The sequence below is a fragment of the Bos grunniens genome, chromosome 4 (genome assembly GCF_055505025.1).
Source record: "Bos grunniens cultivar Pamir isolate PY7600 chromosome 4, Bosgru_T2T1.0, whole genome shotgun sequence".
In the NCBI taxonomy this organism is placed as follows: domain Eukaryota; kingdom Metazoa; phylum Chordata; class Mammalia; order Artiodactyla; family Bovidae; genus Bos; species Bos grunniens.
The window spans coordinates 73315631-73336982 of record NC_141168.1 but is presented as its reverse complement, the minus strand read 5'-3'; the positions used below and the strand labels follow the sequence as shown (position 1 = coordinate 73336982).

The following is a 21352-nucleotide window of genomic DNA, read 5'->3' as shown; positions in this document are numbered from 1 at the left end:
CTGTTTCTCTTCAGTGTTAAAGGCAGATACAGGATTCATCCTAACTCCTTTTTCTAAAAATGACTTTCTGGAGGAGCTCACAGCCCTCACTAGGTCTAGCCATTCTAGCCATCTGTGATGAAGCACTCAGTCATTCACTCACTCATTCCTCAAACACTAAGTGGCCTCCAATTACACATCCTTACCTGTGCTCTAGATAGACACACAAACCAGAGAGTCTCTGTCCCCAAGTCAAAGGTCGTGTAGGCCGCAGACTGATAAAACCTCTTCCTTCCCTGGCCTCCACGCATTCAAGCCACATTCACAAAGTGAATCAATTCCACATTTCAGTCCTGAATTCCTGGAGGTCAGGGGCCAGGGCTAGTGCACCTGTGCATTCTGCATGCCTCCCCCCACCCCCGCCCCCCACCCAGTGCCTGGGTGGTTGGTCACTTTCAAGGGAATAGGTGCTGTAGGAAGCACTGTTTTAGATACAGAACCTGAGGAGCATCACACAATTAACTTCAGCAGTTCACCGATCCCAGGCTAAATGTTGGACTCCTGCTGGAAGGTAGGAAAGGGATTATTTTAAATGCAATTATCCTCTTCCTTCCCCAAATTAAAGAAGAGGATCACTTGAGTGTGTGGGAAAATGTTTCTCAATGTTTTTAAACTCATACTCTACCAAGATGTGGTCACACTTTACTTCTGAGCTTTGCATACAAAGCTCGCTCTATATATCTAGAATTTCCCATTGATTATGGGTTTTTTCATACTATACGTGCATCTTACTGAAACATGCCCAGTTCTTGCCCTTGCTCCTTCCTAGCTCAAACCATGGGTGTTCAACTTCTTACTCTGAAAATTGGTAATTAGAGGGGAGAATGTAACTCTGCCTTTTTAGAAGGAACTTAATAGTTCATCTCTACTAATGAGAAAGAGCTCTTCTTTATACATGAATGTCAGCCAGTAAATGTAGATCAGAACAACAAAATTTATTTTTTTGGCCGCATCATGTGGCTGACAGGATCTCGGTTCCCAGACCAGTGACTGAACCCACACCCTTGGCCACAGAAGTATGGAGTTCTAACCACTGGACCATCAGGGAATTCCCAGAACGATGGAATTTGAAAATGACCACTCCACAACTCCCCAAGAAACAACTGATCCAGCAAGGATCATCAGTGGGGGCCAAGATGGTTCTAAGAAATTTCTTTATGGGGAACAGGGTTCTCAGTTGGTGCCAAAGCATCACCCACAGAATGGCATGCTAACTGTAGATAGAAAACATATCTTTGTAATAAAGAGAGGTGGTCACCACATTTCCAAGTGATCAATATCTAATAATGGGACACCTGACATCATGGATCCCTGCTGAAATGTTCAATGAAGCACTTAGAATTACCTGGACATATTTTTGCCAAAATGTTGAGCCTAAATCTGAGACTTTAGCTCTAACTTCTGGTATGTAGGGTAACCAGATCATAGAAAAAGAAGGTAAATGAGACCATGAGGAAGTGATCAGACAGATAAAAATGGGAAGCAATTTAAACAGCAATATATATATACACACACACACACACATACATATACACAGAAATACACACATATGCATATATATATATCTATCTATACATATATACACATACATCCATGGTGGGGGTACTGCCCTAGATTTAAACTGACTAAAGAGGCATCAAAACCAAATGTAATTCATGAACCTTGATAGGATCCTGGATATATATTTTAAAAATATATTCAGAAATAAAGCAACTATAAACTTTTTTTTTTTTACCGGGGGGACAATAGCAGAAATTTGAATACAAACCAAATAGTAGATTCTATTAGGGGATCAACACTAGTTTTCTAAATGTGATTCTGGTATTATGATTATGTCAGAGAATGCTTTTATTTTCAGGAGATACATGCATGCGTGCTTCAGTCGTGTCTGACTCTGCGACCCCATGGACTGTAGCCCACCAGGCTCCTCTGTCGATAGGGTTCTCCAGGCAAGAATCCTGGAGTGGGTTGCCATGCCCTCCTCCAGGGGATCTTCCAGACCCAGGGATCGAACCCGCATCTCATTACGTTTCCTGCATGGGCAGGGAGGTTCTTTACCACTAGTGCCACCTGGGAAGCCCTTAGGAGACACAAGCTGAAGTATTTAGGATGAAATGTCAAGCTGTCTGCAACTTACTTCCAAATGGTTCAGCGAGAACACACATACATATTTATATAAGATGAGGCTCTGAGAACTTAAGTAGCTCAAGGTTACACAATCCAATGTGTCAAGATGATAAATATTTAGAGGTGAAGTGTCATGATGTCAACAACTGATTTCCAAAGAGTACAGAAATATATATATACATATCTTTACAAAAAATCAGATTAAATGTGAACTGATTTTTTTAATTCTAAGGGATGCATATGTGAATGCCCATAGTGCTATTATTTCAACTTTTTTCATACATGTGAAAAATTTTAACTGTAACATAAAGATGGTGGGGTAAAAAAGAAACAAGGGTGCAAGTGGTGGGGTTTACCACCAAATCTGAACCAAGAAACTTCATGCTACTTAAAGGTGCCTATGAGCCAAACCATAGCACACTTCCAGTGAATTTCACCACGGACGCAGGACCCCATGGAGGATCCTTAGGCTGCAACGCCCTATGCTGAGCTGAGCCTTTTTGCCATGTGGCTCCAAAGAGCCACCTGAGCAGAATCTGCAGGAGGCTTGCTAGCTCTCAGAATTGTAACAATGTCAAAAAGCAGGTGCTAAATCAAAGAGACTCACAGATCATCTCCAGACTGCTTCTAAAGAGGAAAGTATAAATGTAGAGTTGTTTAAAGGATATAGAGCTTCAGTTTTATGAGATGACAAAAGTTTGGGGGATTAGTTGCAGGACAATGCAAATGTACTTAACACTCCTCAGTTGTGAAAGTGAAAGTCACTCAGTTGTGTCCGACTCTTTGTGACCCCATGGACAATACAGTCCATGGAATTCTCCAGGCCAGAATACTGGAGTGAGTAGCCATTCCCTTCTCCAGGGGATCTTCCCAACCCAGGAATCGAACCGGGTCTCCTGCAATGCCAGTGGATTCTTTACCAACTGAGCTATCAGGGAACTGTACCCTTAAAAATGATTAAACTGATAAAATTTATGTTATTTGTATTTTACCACGTTTAAAAAAAAAAAAAGAAAGAAAAGAAATGAAAATGCAGGTCTATCAAGACACATACTTGAAAACCAAACTGGATGTCTAGCTGAATTGTAGCACTAAGCTGAAAACAACTCAGGGAAGAAAAAGGGAAGATGTGTTCCTTCTCCCTCACCCCCAAATCCACCAGATTATAATGAATGCAGTTGTGAAAATAATATTATCAGGTGAGCAACAGAATGGCCACAAAGTGTAAGATGGAGGGGCGGAAGTGCATGATGGCTATGGCCAGCAGCATGGTATCCAGAAGCAGGGCAGGCAGCACAGCCTGTGAGGCTGGGGAAGCTTCTGCAGAAGGAATGAGGCCTGGTCCCTGCAGCAGGAAAGGGAGGCAAAGACCAAAGATGAGCACGAGGAAGGAACGGGGCTGGTAAGGGGCAAACCACCTGTCAGGATTTGAAGGGACTGAGGCACAGGGGACCCAGAACACTGCATTAACTGCAGTCGATGGGGGAAGTGATGATAGGTTTTCACTCCAGGAACAACCTGATAAAATGTGACTTTTCGGGAGATTAATTTTGAATTGGTATGCTGGGAAGATGGAGACAGGGAGGCCAATTAAGCAGCTATTATAAAAACTGAGGCTTGCCTGGGGTGGGGGCAGAGGGGGTGGAGGGAATGGAGAGGGGTAGAGGACTGATCCTACAGAGAGAGCAGGAGGGTGAGAGGAAGGGAGGGAGGGTCTTTCTCAAGACAGTGGCTAGGGGAAGATACAAAGAAAGCTCTGCAGTTGCACTGTGTCTAGGGGGATTGGGAGTGCAGTGAGAACATCCGTGAGGGGCTGTCCAATACAGCACACCAGAGGGGTGAGCAAGGAGCAGGGTGGGCTCCCACAGAGCAAACCCTGGAGGGAGGGGAAAGCCAGGAAGGGGGGCCAGCAGGACAGATGCAAAAGTGGGCATCACCAAAACTTTGGGAAAGAAAATAAGGTGTCCCAAAAGCTTGAGGGCAGTCTATTATCTCATGAAATCCCTAATAATCTCATTTGGAAAGCAAACAGCCTCCCAGTCTAAGGCTGGATTATTCTATATTGGATTTGCACAAAACAGAGCCAGCTCTCTTTTTAAAGGTCTTCTGCCAGTAAGTTTTTGGTCTGAGCCTCTGAAAGTGGCAGGGCTCTCTTGAGTCCATTTGCCCTGCTTCTGCAAAAGATGGCGAGGACGGACACAACGGTCAAGGTCAAGGGTGTAGTGCCAAAGAACAGAAGCCTGGAGTCTAAAGACAGGGCTCACCAGGCTGACGCTGCGGTGGGAAGAACAGAGCCAGCCTCACCCAAACGTGCCTTGTTTCACTTTCCCAACATTTCCCTTTCTTCCTGACAGTCTGCAGCAGATTCTGTCATGTGGGAAAGGTCCTCCAGCCCACAAGCTCTTGGCCTCTCTGGGAGGATCGAAACACTGGCCAGCAGACCAAGTGACTGGGGCCCATGAAAGGTCACTTGAAACCCCACACTGATGAGGGAACTGAGTAGGAGGGACAGTGCTAAAGGGGAAACACATGTAAAACCACTGAGAGAGAGAAACTCCAGTTCCCTCTAGGATCAGCCAGGCCCCCACGTACCAAATGCAAAATGCCCTAGTTAACGGGGAGTAGCTGAAAGCCAGAATCATGGACCTGAACATCACCACGTGGCCCTGCCTGCATATGGGAGATGCATTCTGTGTCTCTCTCGGCCACCCCAGTCACAGACTCCTCTTTGTCACTGCCCCTCAGCCAGTCACAACTAGGGTGTCTCTATAGCTGAAGAAGGCAAAGGTCTTTCACACCCACTTAGCAGGTGCACTGCCCATCAAAAGGACACCTCTAACTGGCGGGCAGTGAAAAGGAGTCTCCATTCCATCATCCAAAGGAGCGCACCCTTCATGAAATTACTAACAATCCCAACGTCAAGAGAGAAACTGAAAAGCGGCCGAGAAAATGTTCAAAAGGAGGAAAAAAAGAGAGAAATCATCCCTGTAGATAGATGCCCCTGGAGTTGCTTGGCAACCATCTTTGCTAACACCTTCTCCCAAAAAGGAACAGTTTGAGTCAGCTCCTGAGATATCCCCGAAGCCAGGGCTCTGACCACAGAGGCCCCAGAGCTGGGGTTTTGGGATGAAAAAGCATTTCACTGAGGGGAGGACCTGGGGCCCTATCAGCAGGCCACTGGCTCACACACATGACGGGGAAGAAAAACATAATCATTTTGTTTAAAGATCATGCGTTTTGAGGCAGGGCTGGTACTAGAGTGAGGCAGGGATGGTACTAGGGTGAGGCAAGTGAGGTGCTCAGGCTGCAACATTTAAGGAGGCCCTCGCTCTGCACTTGCAGGAGCCTGTGTGAGCATCTGTAAATGTGTGTCCTGGATGCCTCGCTGGCCTCACCTTAGTTCAAGCCCTACTCCTAGAGCAACATCAGGACACAGTACTTAAGAGTACTATCTCCGGGGGCCTTCCCTGGTGGTCCAGCGGTTCAGACTCTATGCTTCCAAGGCAGGGGATACAGGCTTGATTCCTGGTCAAGGAACAGACATCACATGGCATATGGTGCAGACAAAAATTCCAGGATGTCTCTGGAATCATCCTGCCTCTCAGTTCAAATCCCAGCTCTTCCTCCTCACTGTATCACCTTGGGTAAATCACTTAATGTCTCTGAGCCTGAATCCTAATCTCTAACACGAGACTGATAACAGGAATTGTCTCACAGAATGTCAGGAAGATTATATGAGAAAAATGCACATTTAGTTCTATGTCTGGTATCTACTCAATAACCAGTAAATGGAAGCTAGGATTGTTACTTTTAAAAACAAATAAGCATCATCATCAATTTTTAAAACATGTAAGCAGCTCCCCAGAATCCCTTAAACTGAGCCTATGGAAACCAAGTGTCTGGGAGTGGTCCTGGTCTCAGATTTTTAAGAGTTTCACAAAGGATTCTCAAGGTGGGCAGGGTCAAGAGCTACTTCCTGTAACCGAAGTTCAGTAAATAACAGAGCCACCGGGGAAGCTTGTTAAAATGCACACTCCTGTGCTCTAGGCCGAGTGCTTCTGATTCAGTGTCACTGCAACCTGGGATGCTAAGTTAAGTACCTAGGTGGTTTCAACACAGGGTCCCCGAAATGGCCACACTGGAAAACTGAAACTGACTCAGCCTTGAAAACTCACAGCCAGGAACATGGGTCCAACTCCTCTTGTATTTATTCCTGGCAGCCTTAAAGCACCAGGGATAAAATATTGACTAAAGATGCCCAGGCACACTCCTGGAGCAGAAAGGATGCTATCTGCCCCTTGGAAGTGGCAGCTCATATAAGACAAGGAAAAGGACCCAAGTGTCTGGTAAAAATGACAACCATCATTACAAAAGCTTATATTACTGAGTACCTAATGTATGCCAGATAGTACTTTATGTATTTTCACATCAACCCTAAGAGCTGGTATTATTCCTATTCTGAAAAGAATGAAACTGAGGCTCAGAAAAGTTATCTTACTACACAGCTTGTAAGTGGCTAGGTCCAAATTTAAATAATGCTCCATGAAGCTTCTGAGTCTGCAACATCATAATGTATATTTGCAATAAAATATACCTAAAATTTTATCATTTTAGCCATTTTTAAGTGTTTGGTTCACTGTCACCACCATCAATCTATCAAAACGTCTTCATTTTTCCCACCTGGAACTGTATACCCATTAAACACAGATTCTCAGTAGAGAATTCCCCCTCCCTAGCCCCTGGTAACCTTGTTCTCAACGTTCTCTACTCTTGTTCTCAATGAATTTAATTCTTTTAGGAACCCTGCATAAGTGGAATCATACAGTATTTGTCCTTTTGTGGCCACTATGCTCTTAAACAGAACTAGACACCACCTTGGCCTGACACGACCAAACTAAGCACGTGTCTCAACCATCTTCCATACCCTGGTTGGTGTCACCAGTTTGGATGTCCTGTCTCCCCACCCCCAACCTGGGACTCCATGACCTACTGGAGCATTGAGGCAGGGTCACAGAGCTCCTCCACTCTCACCGTCCCCCAGCAGAAGGTGTCCTCGGACTGTTCATATTCAGTGAATCACAATCAGCTTCACAGAGCAGGTTTGCTGATAACTGCTTCTATGTTCAAAGAGCCTGTCAGTGAGTCACTTTTATCTTTTCCTGGTGTTACTCTGTCCTGCCCTAGAGAGTATTTACTTGGTTTACTTTTTTCTTTAAGCACCCGATCCCTAAAATTGGCAAGCAGAATTCTGTTATGAAACCACAGGTACAAGGATAAAGCATCCATACAAAAACAAAAGCTTTCCCCACAGTGAATTCCAGCTTGACTCAGCGGCAACTGCACAGCCAAGACTAACACCGGAACAGTAACGGTGCTCGGCCTCAGCTCCCTTGCAGGAAGCACTTCCCTAGACGCCCATCATTAGTTCAAGTGCCTCTGGGTCCAAACCCAGGTCCATTTGGCTGATGCAGCCAATCTGAGCTCTGCCATGGGAAAGAGTAAGAGAGCCAGCCAACCAGCATTAGCTGGGAGCCCATCTTCGGCACAACATCGTTCCAAGAATTTTAGGAGAGAGAGACACACAAGAAGTCAGCCCTTGACATTCAGTTTCTACAGTTTGGAAAAAGGTCAACCCTCTCCCTTTCCATTATGGCTACCTTCAATTACTGCAGGCGTGATTAGATTCCCAGTGGTCAAGCCCTGGAGATTCTCCCATGGTCCCCATGAGGCAAGACAGGTGTAGGGGCTCCCAAGAAGTGACCAACAACACTGGAGAAGGTAGATGCCCCTCCAGCCCTCTGCAAGGAGAGGGGCAGCTTCTCCTCAAGGTGCTGCCGGCCTGGGGGAGGGGCATACAGTTGTGGGTAGCTACTCCTCTGACCTTTCTGAAGTCGTCTGTCTTGCTCTCTGGCACAGGGGTGTGCTCCAGCCTCACTTCCACGTCCTAGGATTTTCTCAGTGGTTCTGTGTCCACAAACAGCTGGTAGCTGTTCTTGAGAGAAGGGGTAAAGTTGGGAACGACCTACATCACCACCTTGGTGATGTCACTTCTGGGGCAGTCACTAAATGATCCGAGTTTCCAGATGTGAACACTGGGCTACCTCAGGGGTTGTGGTCCTTGGGTAAAAAGATGTTGATGAGGATAGGGTCTTGGTGTGTCTGCTGCTATCATTTTATGTCTACTTCCAAAGGATGTCATGAATGAAACAAAACGTCATGAATGAAAGGTTAGCCTGAAGGATATAAACACAATATACACAGAAAACCAGGCAAAACCCAAATTTGTCTAACTTTCTTAAACCACTTCTGGAGTGGAAATAGCAGGCCCCTATAAGCCACTGACTTGAGTGAACATGGCCTTCTAGTCCTAAATAACACCGCAGACCACTTGGCACGTGGGCCAGAAGCCTAAGGAATCAGATCCTCCTCTGCTTTCCCTATTTTCTAATCCTTAACATGGAAATCTTGAAGCCAGCAGCTCTGCTCTCCATCATGTGCATCCCCATTTCAGACAAATCCCAGGGGTAATCAACTGCACAGAACGCCAGTTGTATTTCCAGCCTGACTTTAAATATAAACTGAAATCCTTAATGCTTCACCATGCTGCTTTTGACATCAGGGGCCCCCATACAATAAATGCCATTATTATTAGAATCGGTGGCTTGGGGTCTCTTTCACCCACAGTGAGGGAAGGCTGAGCCGAACCTGAATCTCAGCGCTATAACCATTTATTATGGACATGAAGTTTCAGAGGGGTCATCTTGGAAATTTGGAGGAAAGCTCTGTGAGGGGTGGAGTCTTCTCCATTTAGATGCTTCCAAATGTAGCCCCCTGTGGGCAACAGTCACAGCTCCACACCTGCCTGCTGAGGATTCAGTAAGGCTGCCTCACAGGGAACTTGGGCCTAAGACATGGACAGATAGTAGCAGAACATTGCTGAGTCTGTTTCTCTTGTGTTCTTACCTTTCCAGCCTCACATTACACCAGTGGTTCTCTTATCAGGGTGATTTGGTACCATCCCAGCCCACTCCTGGGATCTTTGGCCATGTCTGGAGACATTTTTGGCTTTTTCAACTCAGGGGAAGGGGAGGTTCCACTGGAATCCAGGGTTAGAGGCTGAGGATGCTGCTAAACATCCAACAACATCCCAGGAGAGCGCTCTACCACAAAGAAGTAGAGTCCCTGCTGAGAAACTGTACCACTCTCTGCTTCGCTATCGTCATCCAAGTGACAGACTTTTTAGTTTCTAGAACATTCCATATTCTCTCACACTTTGGGCCTGCACACACATTGTTTCCTTTAAATCTGTCCCGCCCAGCTCTGCATATTCGTTCTCCAGGTTTTAGCATAAATAACATTTCCTCAGGAATACATACCCTGAGCCCCAAACCTAAATTAGGCCCCCTATCATGCTTTCCAATGGTACCCCAATTTCCCCTGAGCACTCATCATGGTTGCCATGACTTTTTCAACATTTGCCTTGGCTGCTAGGATGGGAACATCATGAGGGAGGGGCTCGTGCTCGTTCATGGCTGTCCTCCCAGGCCTAGCCTAGCGTCGGCCACTGTCACTCGGTCTCAAAGGCATGACGGAGGCTGAGAGAGCAGAAGTGGGTATTAAAAACTAACCAAGAGATTTCCCTGGTGGTTCAGTGGTTTAGAATCCACCTTCTAATGCAGGGAACGTGGGTTTGATCCCTAGTCAGGGAATGAATATCCTACATGCTGTGGGGCAACTAAGCCCATATGCCACAACTATTAATACCAGGCCACGCACCACAACTAGAGAGAAGCCCGCTCACTGCAACTACTGAGCCTGTGTGCTGCTAGGAAAAGATCCCGTGCGACCCACAGAAGTCCTGCGCGCCACAACTATGACCTGATGCAACCAAAAATCAATACAAATCAACCAATAAGTAAAAACTAAGCAAGACACCCAGAGGCTTAAACTACCCTCCCACTATGCTGTTGTTTAGTCACTAAGACGTGTCTGACTCTTTTGCAACCCCACGGATAGTAGCCCGCCAAGCTCCTCTGTCCATGGAATTCTCCAGGCAATACTGGAGTGGGTAGAATTTCCCTTCTCCGGGGGTTCGTCCCAACCCAAGGATCGAACATAGGTCTCCTGCATTGCAGGCAGATTCTTTTACCAGCTGAGCCACAAGGGAATACTGGAGTGGGTTGTCATTTCCTTCTCCAGGGGATCTTCCCAAGCCAGGGATTAAACCCACATCTCCTGTATGGGCAGGCGAATTCTTTACCACTGAGTCACCAGGGAAGCCCCATCTTCCCACTATGCAGGCACAAAAGAGAGAGGCAGGCTGAACTGCCTCTGATGTGGACCACTACCTAAGATACATGGAAGTGGCAAGATACCATGCAGTACTTACAGGATGTTATCAGCCACATGGGTAAAGCAGGCAGGAAAAACTATCCATGTATCTACTTGAATGCAGGTAGAGGATCTTGGAAAGGATACACAAGCAACTGAGGACAAGGGTAAAAGACTTTCTTTTTCACTGCATATCCTTCTCAACTATGTAACATGTGAACGTTATTGAAAAAAAATAAGAAACATTTGAATGAGAGAGAGAAACAGTTTACATCTTCCAGCTATAAAAGTGTCATTCCTTCCTGTAGACTGACATGATGAGAACCTAGCACAGGGTAACTGGGCTTAGGCAGCAAGATCACATGCAGTGTTTCAAAGTGTGCCCAACCTGCCTAACTTCCTATTTTGGGAGGAGCTAGAGCCACACTTTCTCCACAGAACTAAAGTGCATAGAAATATGTGTATGTATAAAAAGATACTTATTTTAGAAGCTCAGTATTTTCAAAACTAGATGGTATTGAAAATGCCCTCTCTCAGCTTTGCCATCTTGGTCGTGGCATTCCCCCTTCTCTATCAGCTGGATGAAACTGTGAAGTTGATTCATTCTCCAAGTCCTCTCCTCCTTTTCGTCTTTCCTCCCTATCACATTGAGGGCACTCCACTTCTCCTATCCTTTCATCCCAAGCACTGGGCAAAAGAAGAGAGATGATAATGAAATGCCAAAGTGAACAAATGTTGCCGCTTATTAGCCAAAGGGGAGGAAGGTAGGCTTAATGGAGAAAGAAGTTGAAATTAATGGTGAAAATGAGGTTTATCAGTGTAATCTGTGGACTGGGTGTCTTCCCATTGCCTATTAGCATAGATAACAGAGTTGTCTGTATAATGATAAAGGGGACCATTCCACAGTTTCCCATAAATCTCAACCACTTGTCGCTAGCTTCCCTGACTTGGATTCTAAGAACCCTTCATTCTTATCAGGTCAGTTCTTTCCTCTAATTTGCCCCCATCCAGCTATAACTGAAAAATTCTTAAACTTGAGTTGAACACACTCCCACGTTCCCTGCTTCCTCCTGTGCTCCAGCCTAACTCCACCAGCATTAGCAGAACACCGAACTCTCACAGTCACAGAAAGATCTTACTGGCCCCAGAACAGTTTTCAGATGGGAAGGAAGCATTCCACAAGTTTACCTACATCAAATCAAAACACCTGGCAACACTGATGCACAGAAACATGCCTGAAGTAAGGAAGGTAGGCCTCCAAAGGATCCAAACAGTGATCCACTGAGGACTTTCTATCCTTACTGATCAAACAACTTATCAATCATTTAAAAAATATTTTTTAGGGACTTCCCTGCTGGTCCAGGGGTTAAGACTCTCAGCTCCCAATGCAGGGGGCCCAGGTTCGTTCCCTGGTCAGGGAACTAGATCCCACATGCTGCAACTAAGACCTGGTGCAGCCAAATAAATGTATAAATATTTAAAAAATAATAATAAAAAAATAAAAAATATTTTTAAAACATCCTGGTCCCCAGAAAGAACTCTGCAAACTCTTCTCAGCCATAAGTCCCAAACTGCCAAAGTAATTTTTTCTAGCACTTGATAAAACTTATCAGTGACTATATATCAATTGTACTCCATCAAAAGCATGGATAGGACAGAAATCAGCTTTCAAAAAATCTTCAGCTTTATAAAATTATGATAACATGGTTTACTCTAGAAATAAAATTTCTGATTGGGTATATCTTTTCCATTCATCACTGGTTAGTTAAAAATCCTTGTTAATTCTAATAATAAAATTTTCTAGAACTAGCTTCATTAATATATGATGATGATAATCTTAATGACATCTAAAAATAAGAAAAGCACAAATTCATTAAGCACTTACTATGTGCTAAACTCTTTTGTATTGTCTCAGTTAACCTTCACAACAACCCTGCTATTATCTCTGAAATTTTTGGGCAACTTGATGTATAGTTCAGGACATTGATGAGCCATACACACCTGGTCCTTACTTATAAATGCACATTCTTTAAAAAATAAAAAGTTCAGGTCAGGCAATTAGAAAAGAGAGGCATCTTTCTAAATCACGAAGGTTTCCCCCGATTAGCTTAGAAAAATGTCTTCCAATAAATCTATGAAGCTAGAGAAAGAAAATTATTTTAAAAGGTTAGCTAGATGAATTGGCCTTCCTTGGAATTTCCTATCACAATGGCAGCTCACAGATTAAGCTAATCAGGTTTCTGGGACCCTCCTTTTGAGGAAATCTTAGCGCCTCAGATCCAGGTCTATCCCCTCTCCACTATGGGGAACACATCACCCTGGGTTTTGGTCACAGACCCTTAGTTTTCTCAGCCTTAAAGGCCACACACCACTCACAAACTATTTGCAGGAGAATTAGGCTTGTGTACGAGGTGCAGTGATGTTTGGCACCAAGAGCTTGTAAAAAAAAGAAAATAAGTCCAGTATTTGTAGTTTAAGATATTTCTAATGTGAAGGCTTGCTTTTTGTTGTTGCAAGAATCCTGGAGTGAGTTGCCATTTCCTCCTCCAAGGGATCTTCCTGACCGAGGAATCGAACCCACATCTCCTGCACTGGCAGGTGAATTGTCTACCGTTAAACAGTCTGTGTAGTATGACTGCATCTCAAATGTAGGTACATTCAATAAAGGAACTTAAATTCATAGGTCTCAGAAGGACCGAGGAGATTTTAAAACCACTCCCTTACTTTACAAGAAACAGAGCAGGCCCAAACAAGGAAAGTGAGGTTCCCAAGGTCACACACTGGAATTAGAAAGCAGACTCAAAGCCCTCTCTCCTGCTCCCTTCACCCTTCAGTCTGCCCTCAATATAACCCCACATGACTACATTCAAGCACAGAAATAACTATGCCTTCTGAACCCAGGTGATGATCTGGCAAAGTTCAAAAGTATTTACCAAAAAAAAAAAGCATTTGTCAAATTCCTCTTGACATAATTGTAGCTAACTTTGGATAAACAGTAACATGAACACGAAGACTTTATTACAGAAATCTCAAATCATTCAGCTAACATTTCATACTGATACAGGTGGAGTACTGAAGTAGAAAAAGATTCAAGGAATGGAGAAGGAACTATATTACAATAGTCAGGTTGTTCAAAAGTCTACAAGTCCTTCCTTCCTTCTGAAACTGTGGCCAGATGGAGGCAGAAGATAAAATGATTCTTTTTTCATTTTTCCAGCCTAGCTTTTCCCCCAGAGGTTAGTCCATAAAAAATATCATACCACAATGCTCACAGCAGCATTATTCACAATAGTAAAAAGATGGAAACAAGCTAAATGTCCATTAACAGATGATAAACAAAACATGATATATACATACAATGGAATATTATTCCGCCATAAAAAGGAGTGAAATTCTGATACATACTGCCTCATGAATAAACCATGAAAATATGATGCTAAGTGAAAGAAGATGGACACAAAGGGTCATACATTGCAAATATATAGTACCTAGAATAGGCAACTTCATAGAGACAGAAAATAGAATACAAGTTTCCAGGGTTCAGCCCCAGGGGAGAGGGAATAGGAAATTATTATATTAATATAATGGAGACAGGGTTTCTGGCTGAGATGATGAAAAAGCTCAGGAAATGAATAGTGTTGAGAGTTGTACAACACTGTGACTATAGGTAATATCACTTGGTATACTTACTAAGTATACACTTAGTATACTTAGTATACTTACTAAGTATACTTCAGTAGCACTGAATTGTAAGACTTTAAAATGGTTAAAATGATAAATTTTATATTTATTTTACAATAAAAAAATTCACATCAAAATCTGGATCATGTACCTTCATTTCTTAATTGGAATTCCTAAATTCACCTATTAATTGCTATTAAAGCACAGTCTCAAGACCTGCTTACTACTGATGACATCCTGGTCCATCTATGTACACTCACCACCCGGAGAAACACGGTCACACCCTGGCCACGTTGTGTCCTGCAGAGATCCATCCACAATCAGGTACCTGGGACTTTCCACACAATGACTCCAGCAAGAAGACCAATGGCAAGACGAAAGCAACCAGTGTTTCTGGGGACTTTGGCAACCAAATATCTCTATACCAAGTCTCAGCTAAACCTTTAAACTCCTCACCACGGGAAGAAGAGATACAGTTCGTGTATATATATATACACACACAATCTATCCATGAAGAAAACTGTGTGCGCATACCAGGAGAACTCCAGAAACTGCTAACCCAGGCCTGCTCCACCAGGCCCACGAACAAAGAGATTTCAGCCCATACATGGCTATTTCGTATACTGAGCAATCGCACAGTTACACTGAAAAGTGGGGTTCCATAATACAAATGCACATAATTAGGAGCTAAATCTTTGTATCTTTACAGGTGAAAGCAAGATGTAAGCTTATATCTTTACAAATGTAAGCAAGATGTACCACTTGTGGCTTCTAAGGAAAGGAGAGCTTTATATTCTTTTCCCCCCTTAAAAGAATCTATTTCTCATGAGGCAAAGAGAATCTGAAAATAAGGGTCTTCTGAAATAGAAGCCTGGGGGAGGGTGCAGAATATTTTTGTGTGTTATAGTCATAATCTATCAACCAGGCCTAAGAGGTGCCAATTCTGGGCTATACCATGACCATTATTCAACTTTAAAGGTTTTCACAAGCTCATCTTTTCTGGAAACCTCTTCATTGCCACTGGTCTGATAACTGAGTCCCGTAACTTTTTAAAGGTGTCAAGAGTTTGTCTGTGAAGAAAAACAATTTCCAGTGATACTTTCCAATGCCAACACACATGGACACTGAGCACAAATAAGCTGCCACTTGTAAGAGGGCCACTTGACATCATTCCCTTGTGCATCCTAAAGACACATGTCAAGATCACACTAAGGTATTTAGAGGCAAACATCTTTAGAATACGGTTTCGTTTCCAATCAAAGTGCTTAATTAGCAGAAACATTATGCTAGAGAGCTGTCCTTGAATATGCATGCATTTTTAACCTCCATGTCATTTTTTTTCTGAAGCACAAATTCTCCTCTCACTAGATGGTCAGGAAACAATTAAGCACAGAAAACCAACTGTCTGAGGTGCGATCCACAAAACAAGTTCCATCTTTCCAAGCAGGTTTCAGCTGCCTACCAGGGTGACATCGCGTTTTATGAGGGAAACCATCCTTTGGCATCTAATGGCCTTTTCCTCCATTCATTTTGGATGAGCCAGGCTCCCATGGCCTAGTTATGGCTGAACGCTTTCCACACTTCCCGCCAACCTCTTCTGCACCCCTGCACTTCCTCCCACCTCCAGTTTCAGTCAAACACATTTATAAGATATCAGTTAGTAAATCACAACTCAATTGAACCCATCATTCGTTCAACAGAAAGTGGTCTCTGGAGTTGCTCCATGTGAAGCCCATAGGCCACAGTTACATATGGCAGGCTCGCAAACATGAATAGGCCATGATTTATTTATGATGACCATGTGTGTTTGATGCCCAGTTCTAGCAGGCTGTGGCTTTACTCACCTGCCTCTGTCTGGGATGACCTAGCTACTCACTGTGTTCCATTTTAGGTACTGTATTTCCATGCTGGGGAAACAGAGATGGGTGACTGGCTGGAGGTTATATACACAGATACCCCTGCTCACCACATTACAATCTGTGACCAAACGCAAAGTGGGCCAAACGTAACTTGCTGCAAAGGTTTGCCATGTACCATGGCTTTTAGTGGAGAAGTAGCTGCTGGGATGACTGACCACGTGGGGTTCATTAAACTGTTGTGTATTTACCCACAAGGAAGGCTGGGATGCTTGTGAGTGGAGCCCTGCTCCTCATTTCAACGATTTCCACCCCCCACCATTTGGCAATAATGCTCCAAAGGCGAATAGCAGATATGTATCAGAAGGTCCAAATGTGGACTCCAGCTGAAGTGCAGGAAACTTCTGCCTTGAATAGTCTCGACCCCTCTACCCCCCAGTTGCATTTGTACTTTGAAAGAAGTTAACATGAAGCAGGAGTCACCTGGGCGTGCTCAATTTTTGACAAGCCTTAGTCACTCTGTACCGAGCAGAACAATTCACATTATAGTCGAAATCCTGTGAAGATTCTGCCACACATGCTAACACTAAAATGCCAGTAGCTCCACTTACCTTCTTTATTAAGCCTCATAACCTCCCTGCTTTTTCCACCCTCTTTTCCAGCCTCTTCTAAATCTACATCTGCAGATGAAAAAGAAAAGGAAAAAAGAAAATAAGGAAAAAAAGAAAAAAAAAGGGGGGGAGGCAAAGTCAAGGGGGGAAGGGAGAGTGTTTATTTGCAAACAGATCGATATAAATACTGGATATGAAAATCCTTCAAAAATTGACAATGCAACATTTTCTCCCAAGTCCGGATTTCCATCTACCTGGCCCATATAGGTACCAAAAAAAAAAAAAAACTATGCAAGCAGCAACAGAGTAGCCTTTTAAACGGATACACCGTGGGGCTGTGAAAGCCCACCCCGCGGGCTGCCACGGGGAGAGGGCACAGACAGACAGACAGACAGCCCTGGCAGCAGGGCCTCTCTCTGTGCACTGATGATCTGTCTCTGTGTGTATTTATTTAGAGAGAGGGAGAAGCATGGAGGACACCGGGGGCCACTCTCTCTCCACACACACACTTTTTCCCAGTGGCTCTAGGTGAATGGAAAGGTTACAGGGTAATAAAAGGAGGAGGAGGCGGTGGGGTTCTTACTGTCGGAGCAGTGTAATTTGGCGGCGTCGATCCAGGAGGACCAGGGTTTGCCCAGAAACGCCTCCGGACTGGGCACTTTGCGATCCAGTGTCGCCATTGCTCTTCCTTCTTGTTGCTTTTTCCCTGTTCCTTCGGCAGCAGCAGCCGAGAGACACGGGATTCGAGAACGCTCCGACGTCATCTTCGGAACGTTCCGACATTGAGTGTTCTGAAAGGGGGAGGGAGGGAGGGAGGGATGGGAGGAGGGAGGCGGAGGAGGAGGAGAGAGCAAGGAGGAGGAGCCGGCGTTCAGCGCCCGGCCGGGCTCGGCTCGGCTCTCGGCATCCGCGGCCGCCAGGGGCAGCAAAGAGGCGCCCAGAGGCCCGGCGCCTGCACGCCTGCCGCCAGCACGCCTGCCGCCGGGGGCGGGGCTGAGCGCTGGGACCAGAGGATGCAGCGCGGGGCGTGAGGATGCTGCGGCTCCGCCGGCACCCGGCGCCCGCTAGCCGGGGTCCTAGGGGCCAGACATGAGAGAGGGGGTTGAGGGCGACCTGGGAGAGGCGCGACCTGGGGCCGTGGGAGGGGTTGTCTTCCCTGCAGAGTTGCGCTCCAGGACGGAAAGTTTTTGCGTGCAGCCCTTCCAGCGCGCCCTGCCCTCGCCAGTTCCTGTCGCCTACCGTGAGGCGCCCCCGAGAGGATCCCTGCCGCTTAGTGGAGAAGGGCCGAGCAACCCCCCTTTCCCGACGACCACCTCAAGGGAGGAGACCCCGGTGACCTCTCCTCCCAGCCACCACTCCCTCCACCTTTTCTTCTCTTTCTCGGTGGACCTTGGGTGGTGGAGGATTCTGCGGATGCCTTTGGGAGCTGAGAGCAATGGGTAGATGGAAGTGGTTCTAAAAAGCAGGTAAGTTTGGAGCTAGAGGAGCTGCCTTCCCATCTCAGGCTGCGGGGCGTTGCAAAGCTCAAAACTCGGGGCCCCGCAATGCGAGTCTCGGGCTCTCAGAAAACCACTGTGCACACTTTGCTCCACATCCACGGTAGTGGGAGTGAGGACTTACCCACTCTCCAAAGATGCTGCTTAGCGGACCAAGGCCCTGGAGCCGTTTCCAGCACTTCCTCCTTTGAGATGAGGGTCGCCCGGATTAGCGCAGGCAATCAGGGATCTGATTCTTGGGAGAATTCACTTGAGGCTTAACTGCTCTGGCCAGCTATTAATAGAGAGGAAGCGTTAAATTTCCTCTGGATTTTGGACGTTTGATGCTTTCATTGAGATTCCCACCACTTCCTCCCTCCTTCCCCAGGGGTTGGCAGCAAAGGTGTTAAAAGGTCTTCTGGTATCTCTCATTTAAAAAAAATTTTTTTTCATTTTCTAGGAATTACCTAGGAGAAGGCAAGGGCACCCCACTCCAGTACTCTTGCCTGGAAATTCCCATGGACAGAGGAGCCTGGTAGGCTGCAATGAAGTCGCCCAGTCGTGTCCGACTCCACTTTCACTTTTCACTTTCATGCATTGGAGAAGGAAATGGCAACCCACTCCAGTGTTCTTGCCAGGAGAATCCCAGGGACGGGGGAAGCCTGGTGGGCTGCCGTCTATGGGGTCGCACAGAGTCGGACACGACTGAAGAGACTTAGCAGCAGCAGCAGCAGCAGCAGCAGCAGCAATTACCTAAAATATATGGACTCTACCCCACAACCGACATATTTCCCTCTCCCACCCCCACCCCCACCCCCGCACCCTTTTAGTTCTCACAGACTATTTCTGCCCCATGACTGAAGCTCACGGATTTGAAGTTTCTTTGTCATGAAGTCTGCTTTGGCTCTGTCATCTAATGTCCCTGCACTTGGCATCCTGTACCTCAAAGCCAGGATCAGGATGGACGATGAAGGAGGAGCTTCCGGTTGATCTTCAGTTGTGATGTTTGTGTGAATGGGCTTGTTTTTGATCAGACCTGAATAAATTTCATTTGCCTTTGCTCTCTTTGGAAGTGTTCCTACATAGGAACCACTAAATGGCTAAGGTGTCATGGAGTGGAGATTCTCATTTGAAGGACTGAGAGTGTTAGCAGATTTTTTTTTTACTTACTGATCTCATATGTCAGACACCGTGCTTGACATTTCCATCCATCCATACATCTTTTCAACAATTATTGCTTGTCATGGACTACCATCCCCAGCAGAGAAAGACAAGTGAGACCCAGGCTAGTTCTGGTGATGATGCAATCTGATGGTCTCTGTGGAAGAAGAAAGGTGTGAAACTTACCAGCTTCTTGGAAAAACAAGCCATGTACCCAGTGACTGGCCAGGTCAGTGAGTGGTGTGGCCTCTCAAAGCTGTTCCTATCTGTGGGAGGAACTGAACTCTAGTTTGGAGTGATCAGAAAATGTGTCACAGAGAAGATTAGGCACAGAGGAAACTACTCTGCTCTGCACTTTGGAAATGGGAGAGGATTTATAATGGTAAGGTGAAGATTGGTCTTGCCAAGGGAAGGGGGAGTAATGGTGTCAGCAGAGGCTTCAAGCTGAGCAAGTGTGGTATGTTTTGGTGTTGAGTGTGGTTTACCTGGGATGATGGATTATTATTTGGGATTTGGGAGTGATGAGTTTGTAGTCAGACTTGGGTCAAATTATGAAAGGCATCTTATGGCAGCCTAAAGAATTTGGGTTTTGTTGACAATGCAGAGCCACTAAAGGGCTTTCTGTAGTAAAAGGATAAATAGAAAGTATGACTTGGAAAGACTACTTTCTGGTCTTGGTATCCAGGATGTATTGGACTAAAGAAGCTGGTAAGAAAAGTAGTGATGCACTATTCATGGTGGAAGAAATGAAAGCCTGAACTTTGGTGGTCCCGTGCATATGGAGAAGAGAGAGCAGGTATGAGATACACTGTGAAGTAAGGTGCCTCATCCGAGGATGTGTTGCATGACTGGATTTGGGGAAAGGGAGAAAGAGAGAGAGCGAGCTCAGAGGTAGAAGTAATGAGATCTCAGAACATTTTCCTCTTCCCCTACAGCTTTCCAATATTCTTTCCATTTTGGTATTTATTCCTCATTGTATATGCAAAGGTGGTAGGCAGCCTCTTGGATGACCCCAATGATCCCCTCATCTTAGTATGCATGTCCTACTGTGTGGGTTGGACCTAGTGACTTGTTTCTAGCCAAGAGAATATGGCAGAGTGATGTCCCTTCAGAGGTTAGGTTACAAAAAGACTGTGGCTTCTGTCTCGCTCACTCTTGTTCTCATCGACTTGCTCTTAGGGAAGGCCACATCCATGTTGTGAGGTACCCATTGGAGAGGTGCATGTGGCAGGGAACAGAGAAGTTCCAACAGTCCATGAGGAACTGAGGCTCTTTGTTCAGTAGGCTGTGAGGTGCTGAATCCTGTCAACAGCCACGTGAGTCTGGAAGCGTATCCTTTTCCAGCCAAGCCTTGAGATCACAGCCCCGGCCCTCAACTGTGAAAGACCTTGAGGCAGAGGCTCCCAGCTAAGTCAAGCCTGTATTCCCGCCCCACATAAACCGTGAGATCGTTAGTGCTTGTCATTTTAATTATTAAGTTTTGGGGTAACTTGTTACATAGCAATACATAACTAATATAGAGTGGTTTGGGTGGAAGGTGATAGAATAACAAAAAACTTACTAGAAAAATGCATTTAACAAAATAAAAAGTCTGAGCAGTGTTGTCTTGTTCCTCTTTTGAGCCTGCTGTGAGTTGTATACCATTTGTTTTTCTAAAACTTTTTGCCAGCTTTGTGTAACTGGTTTACACTAGTATCTCCTACATGCTGAGTTTGGTATTTTATCTTTTGGGTACTCAAGTTTTGCTATTTAAGCTCAATCATTACTTCATAGAGAGATCCCCAAACATAAGGTCATTATGTAACTGTTGGGAAAATTCTTTACTGACAGTGATGCCACCACAATGGTGGCTGTTACAACCCTACTCTTCTTGAGGTATGTGGAGGGTACAGTGATTAAGGGACTCAAGCCCAGGGGCTGGGAGTCAGTGACTTGAGCTTCCAGAAGATTCTGTCTCTTCTGGGAGCCACTATAAGTCACTCAAAAAAGAAAAAAAATGAAAGCTTGTATATCATCAGGAAATGTCAGGACATCTAAGGTGCAGGAGAAACAAAGCCATGGTTCACTATTT

At 45.2% G+C, this 21352-nt stretch overlaps 1 protein-coding gene and 1 long non-coding RNA gene across 18 annotated transcripts in view; one reads left to right on the top strand and one right to left on the bottom strand.

The window, feature by feature from the left end:
- ATXN7L1 (ataxin 7 like 1) overlaps positions 1 to 17623 on the bottom strand; it is a 282078-nt gene extending 264455 nt beyond the window's left edge. For 13 of the 17 annotated variants that reach the window (XR_015162692.1, XR_015162693.1, XR_015162691.1 and 10 more), the window contains exons 1-2: positions 17229 to 17622; positions 16646 to 16714 (exon numbers count right to left, since the gene is read on the bottom strand). Coding sequence is in view for 12 of the 17 variants with exons in the window: in XM_086396918.1 (XP_086253044.1) it covers positions 16646 to 16714; positions 17229 to 17409 (250 nt within the window). In the remaining 5 variants the exon portion in view is untranslated. Of the gene's footprint in view, positions 1 to 16645; positions 16715 to 17228 lie in introns of all 17 variants that reach the window. The other 4 variants (XM_086396921.1, XM_086396930.1, XM_086396922.1 and 1 more) reach the window with 3 other exon arrangements.
- Positions 17624 to 17706: 83 nt separating this feature from the next.
- LOC147374373 (uncharacterized) lies at positions 17707 to 20902 on the top strand. The gene is made up of 2 exons (XR_015162697.1): positions 17707 to 18111; positions 18581 to 20902. It is a non-coding gene; the product is annotated as an uncharacterized LOC147374373 (long non-coding RNA).
- The last annotated feature ends 450 nt before the right edge of the window (positions 20903 to 21352 follow it).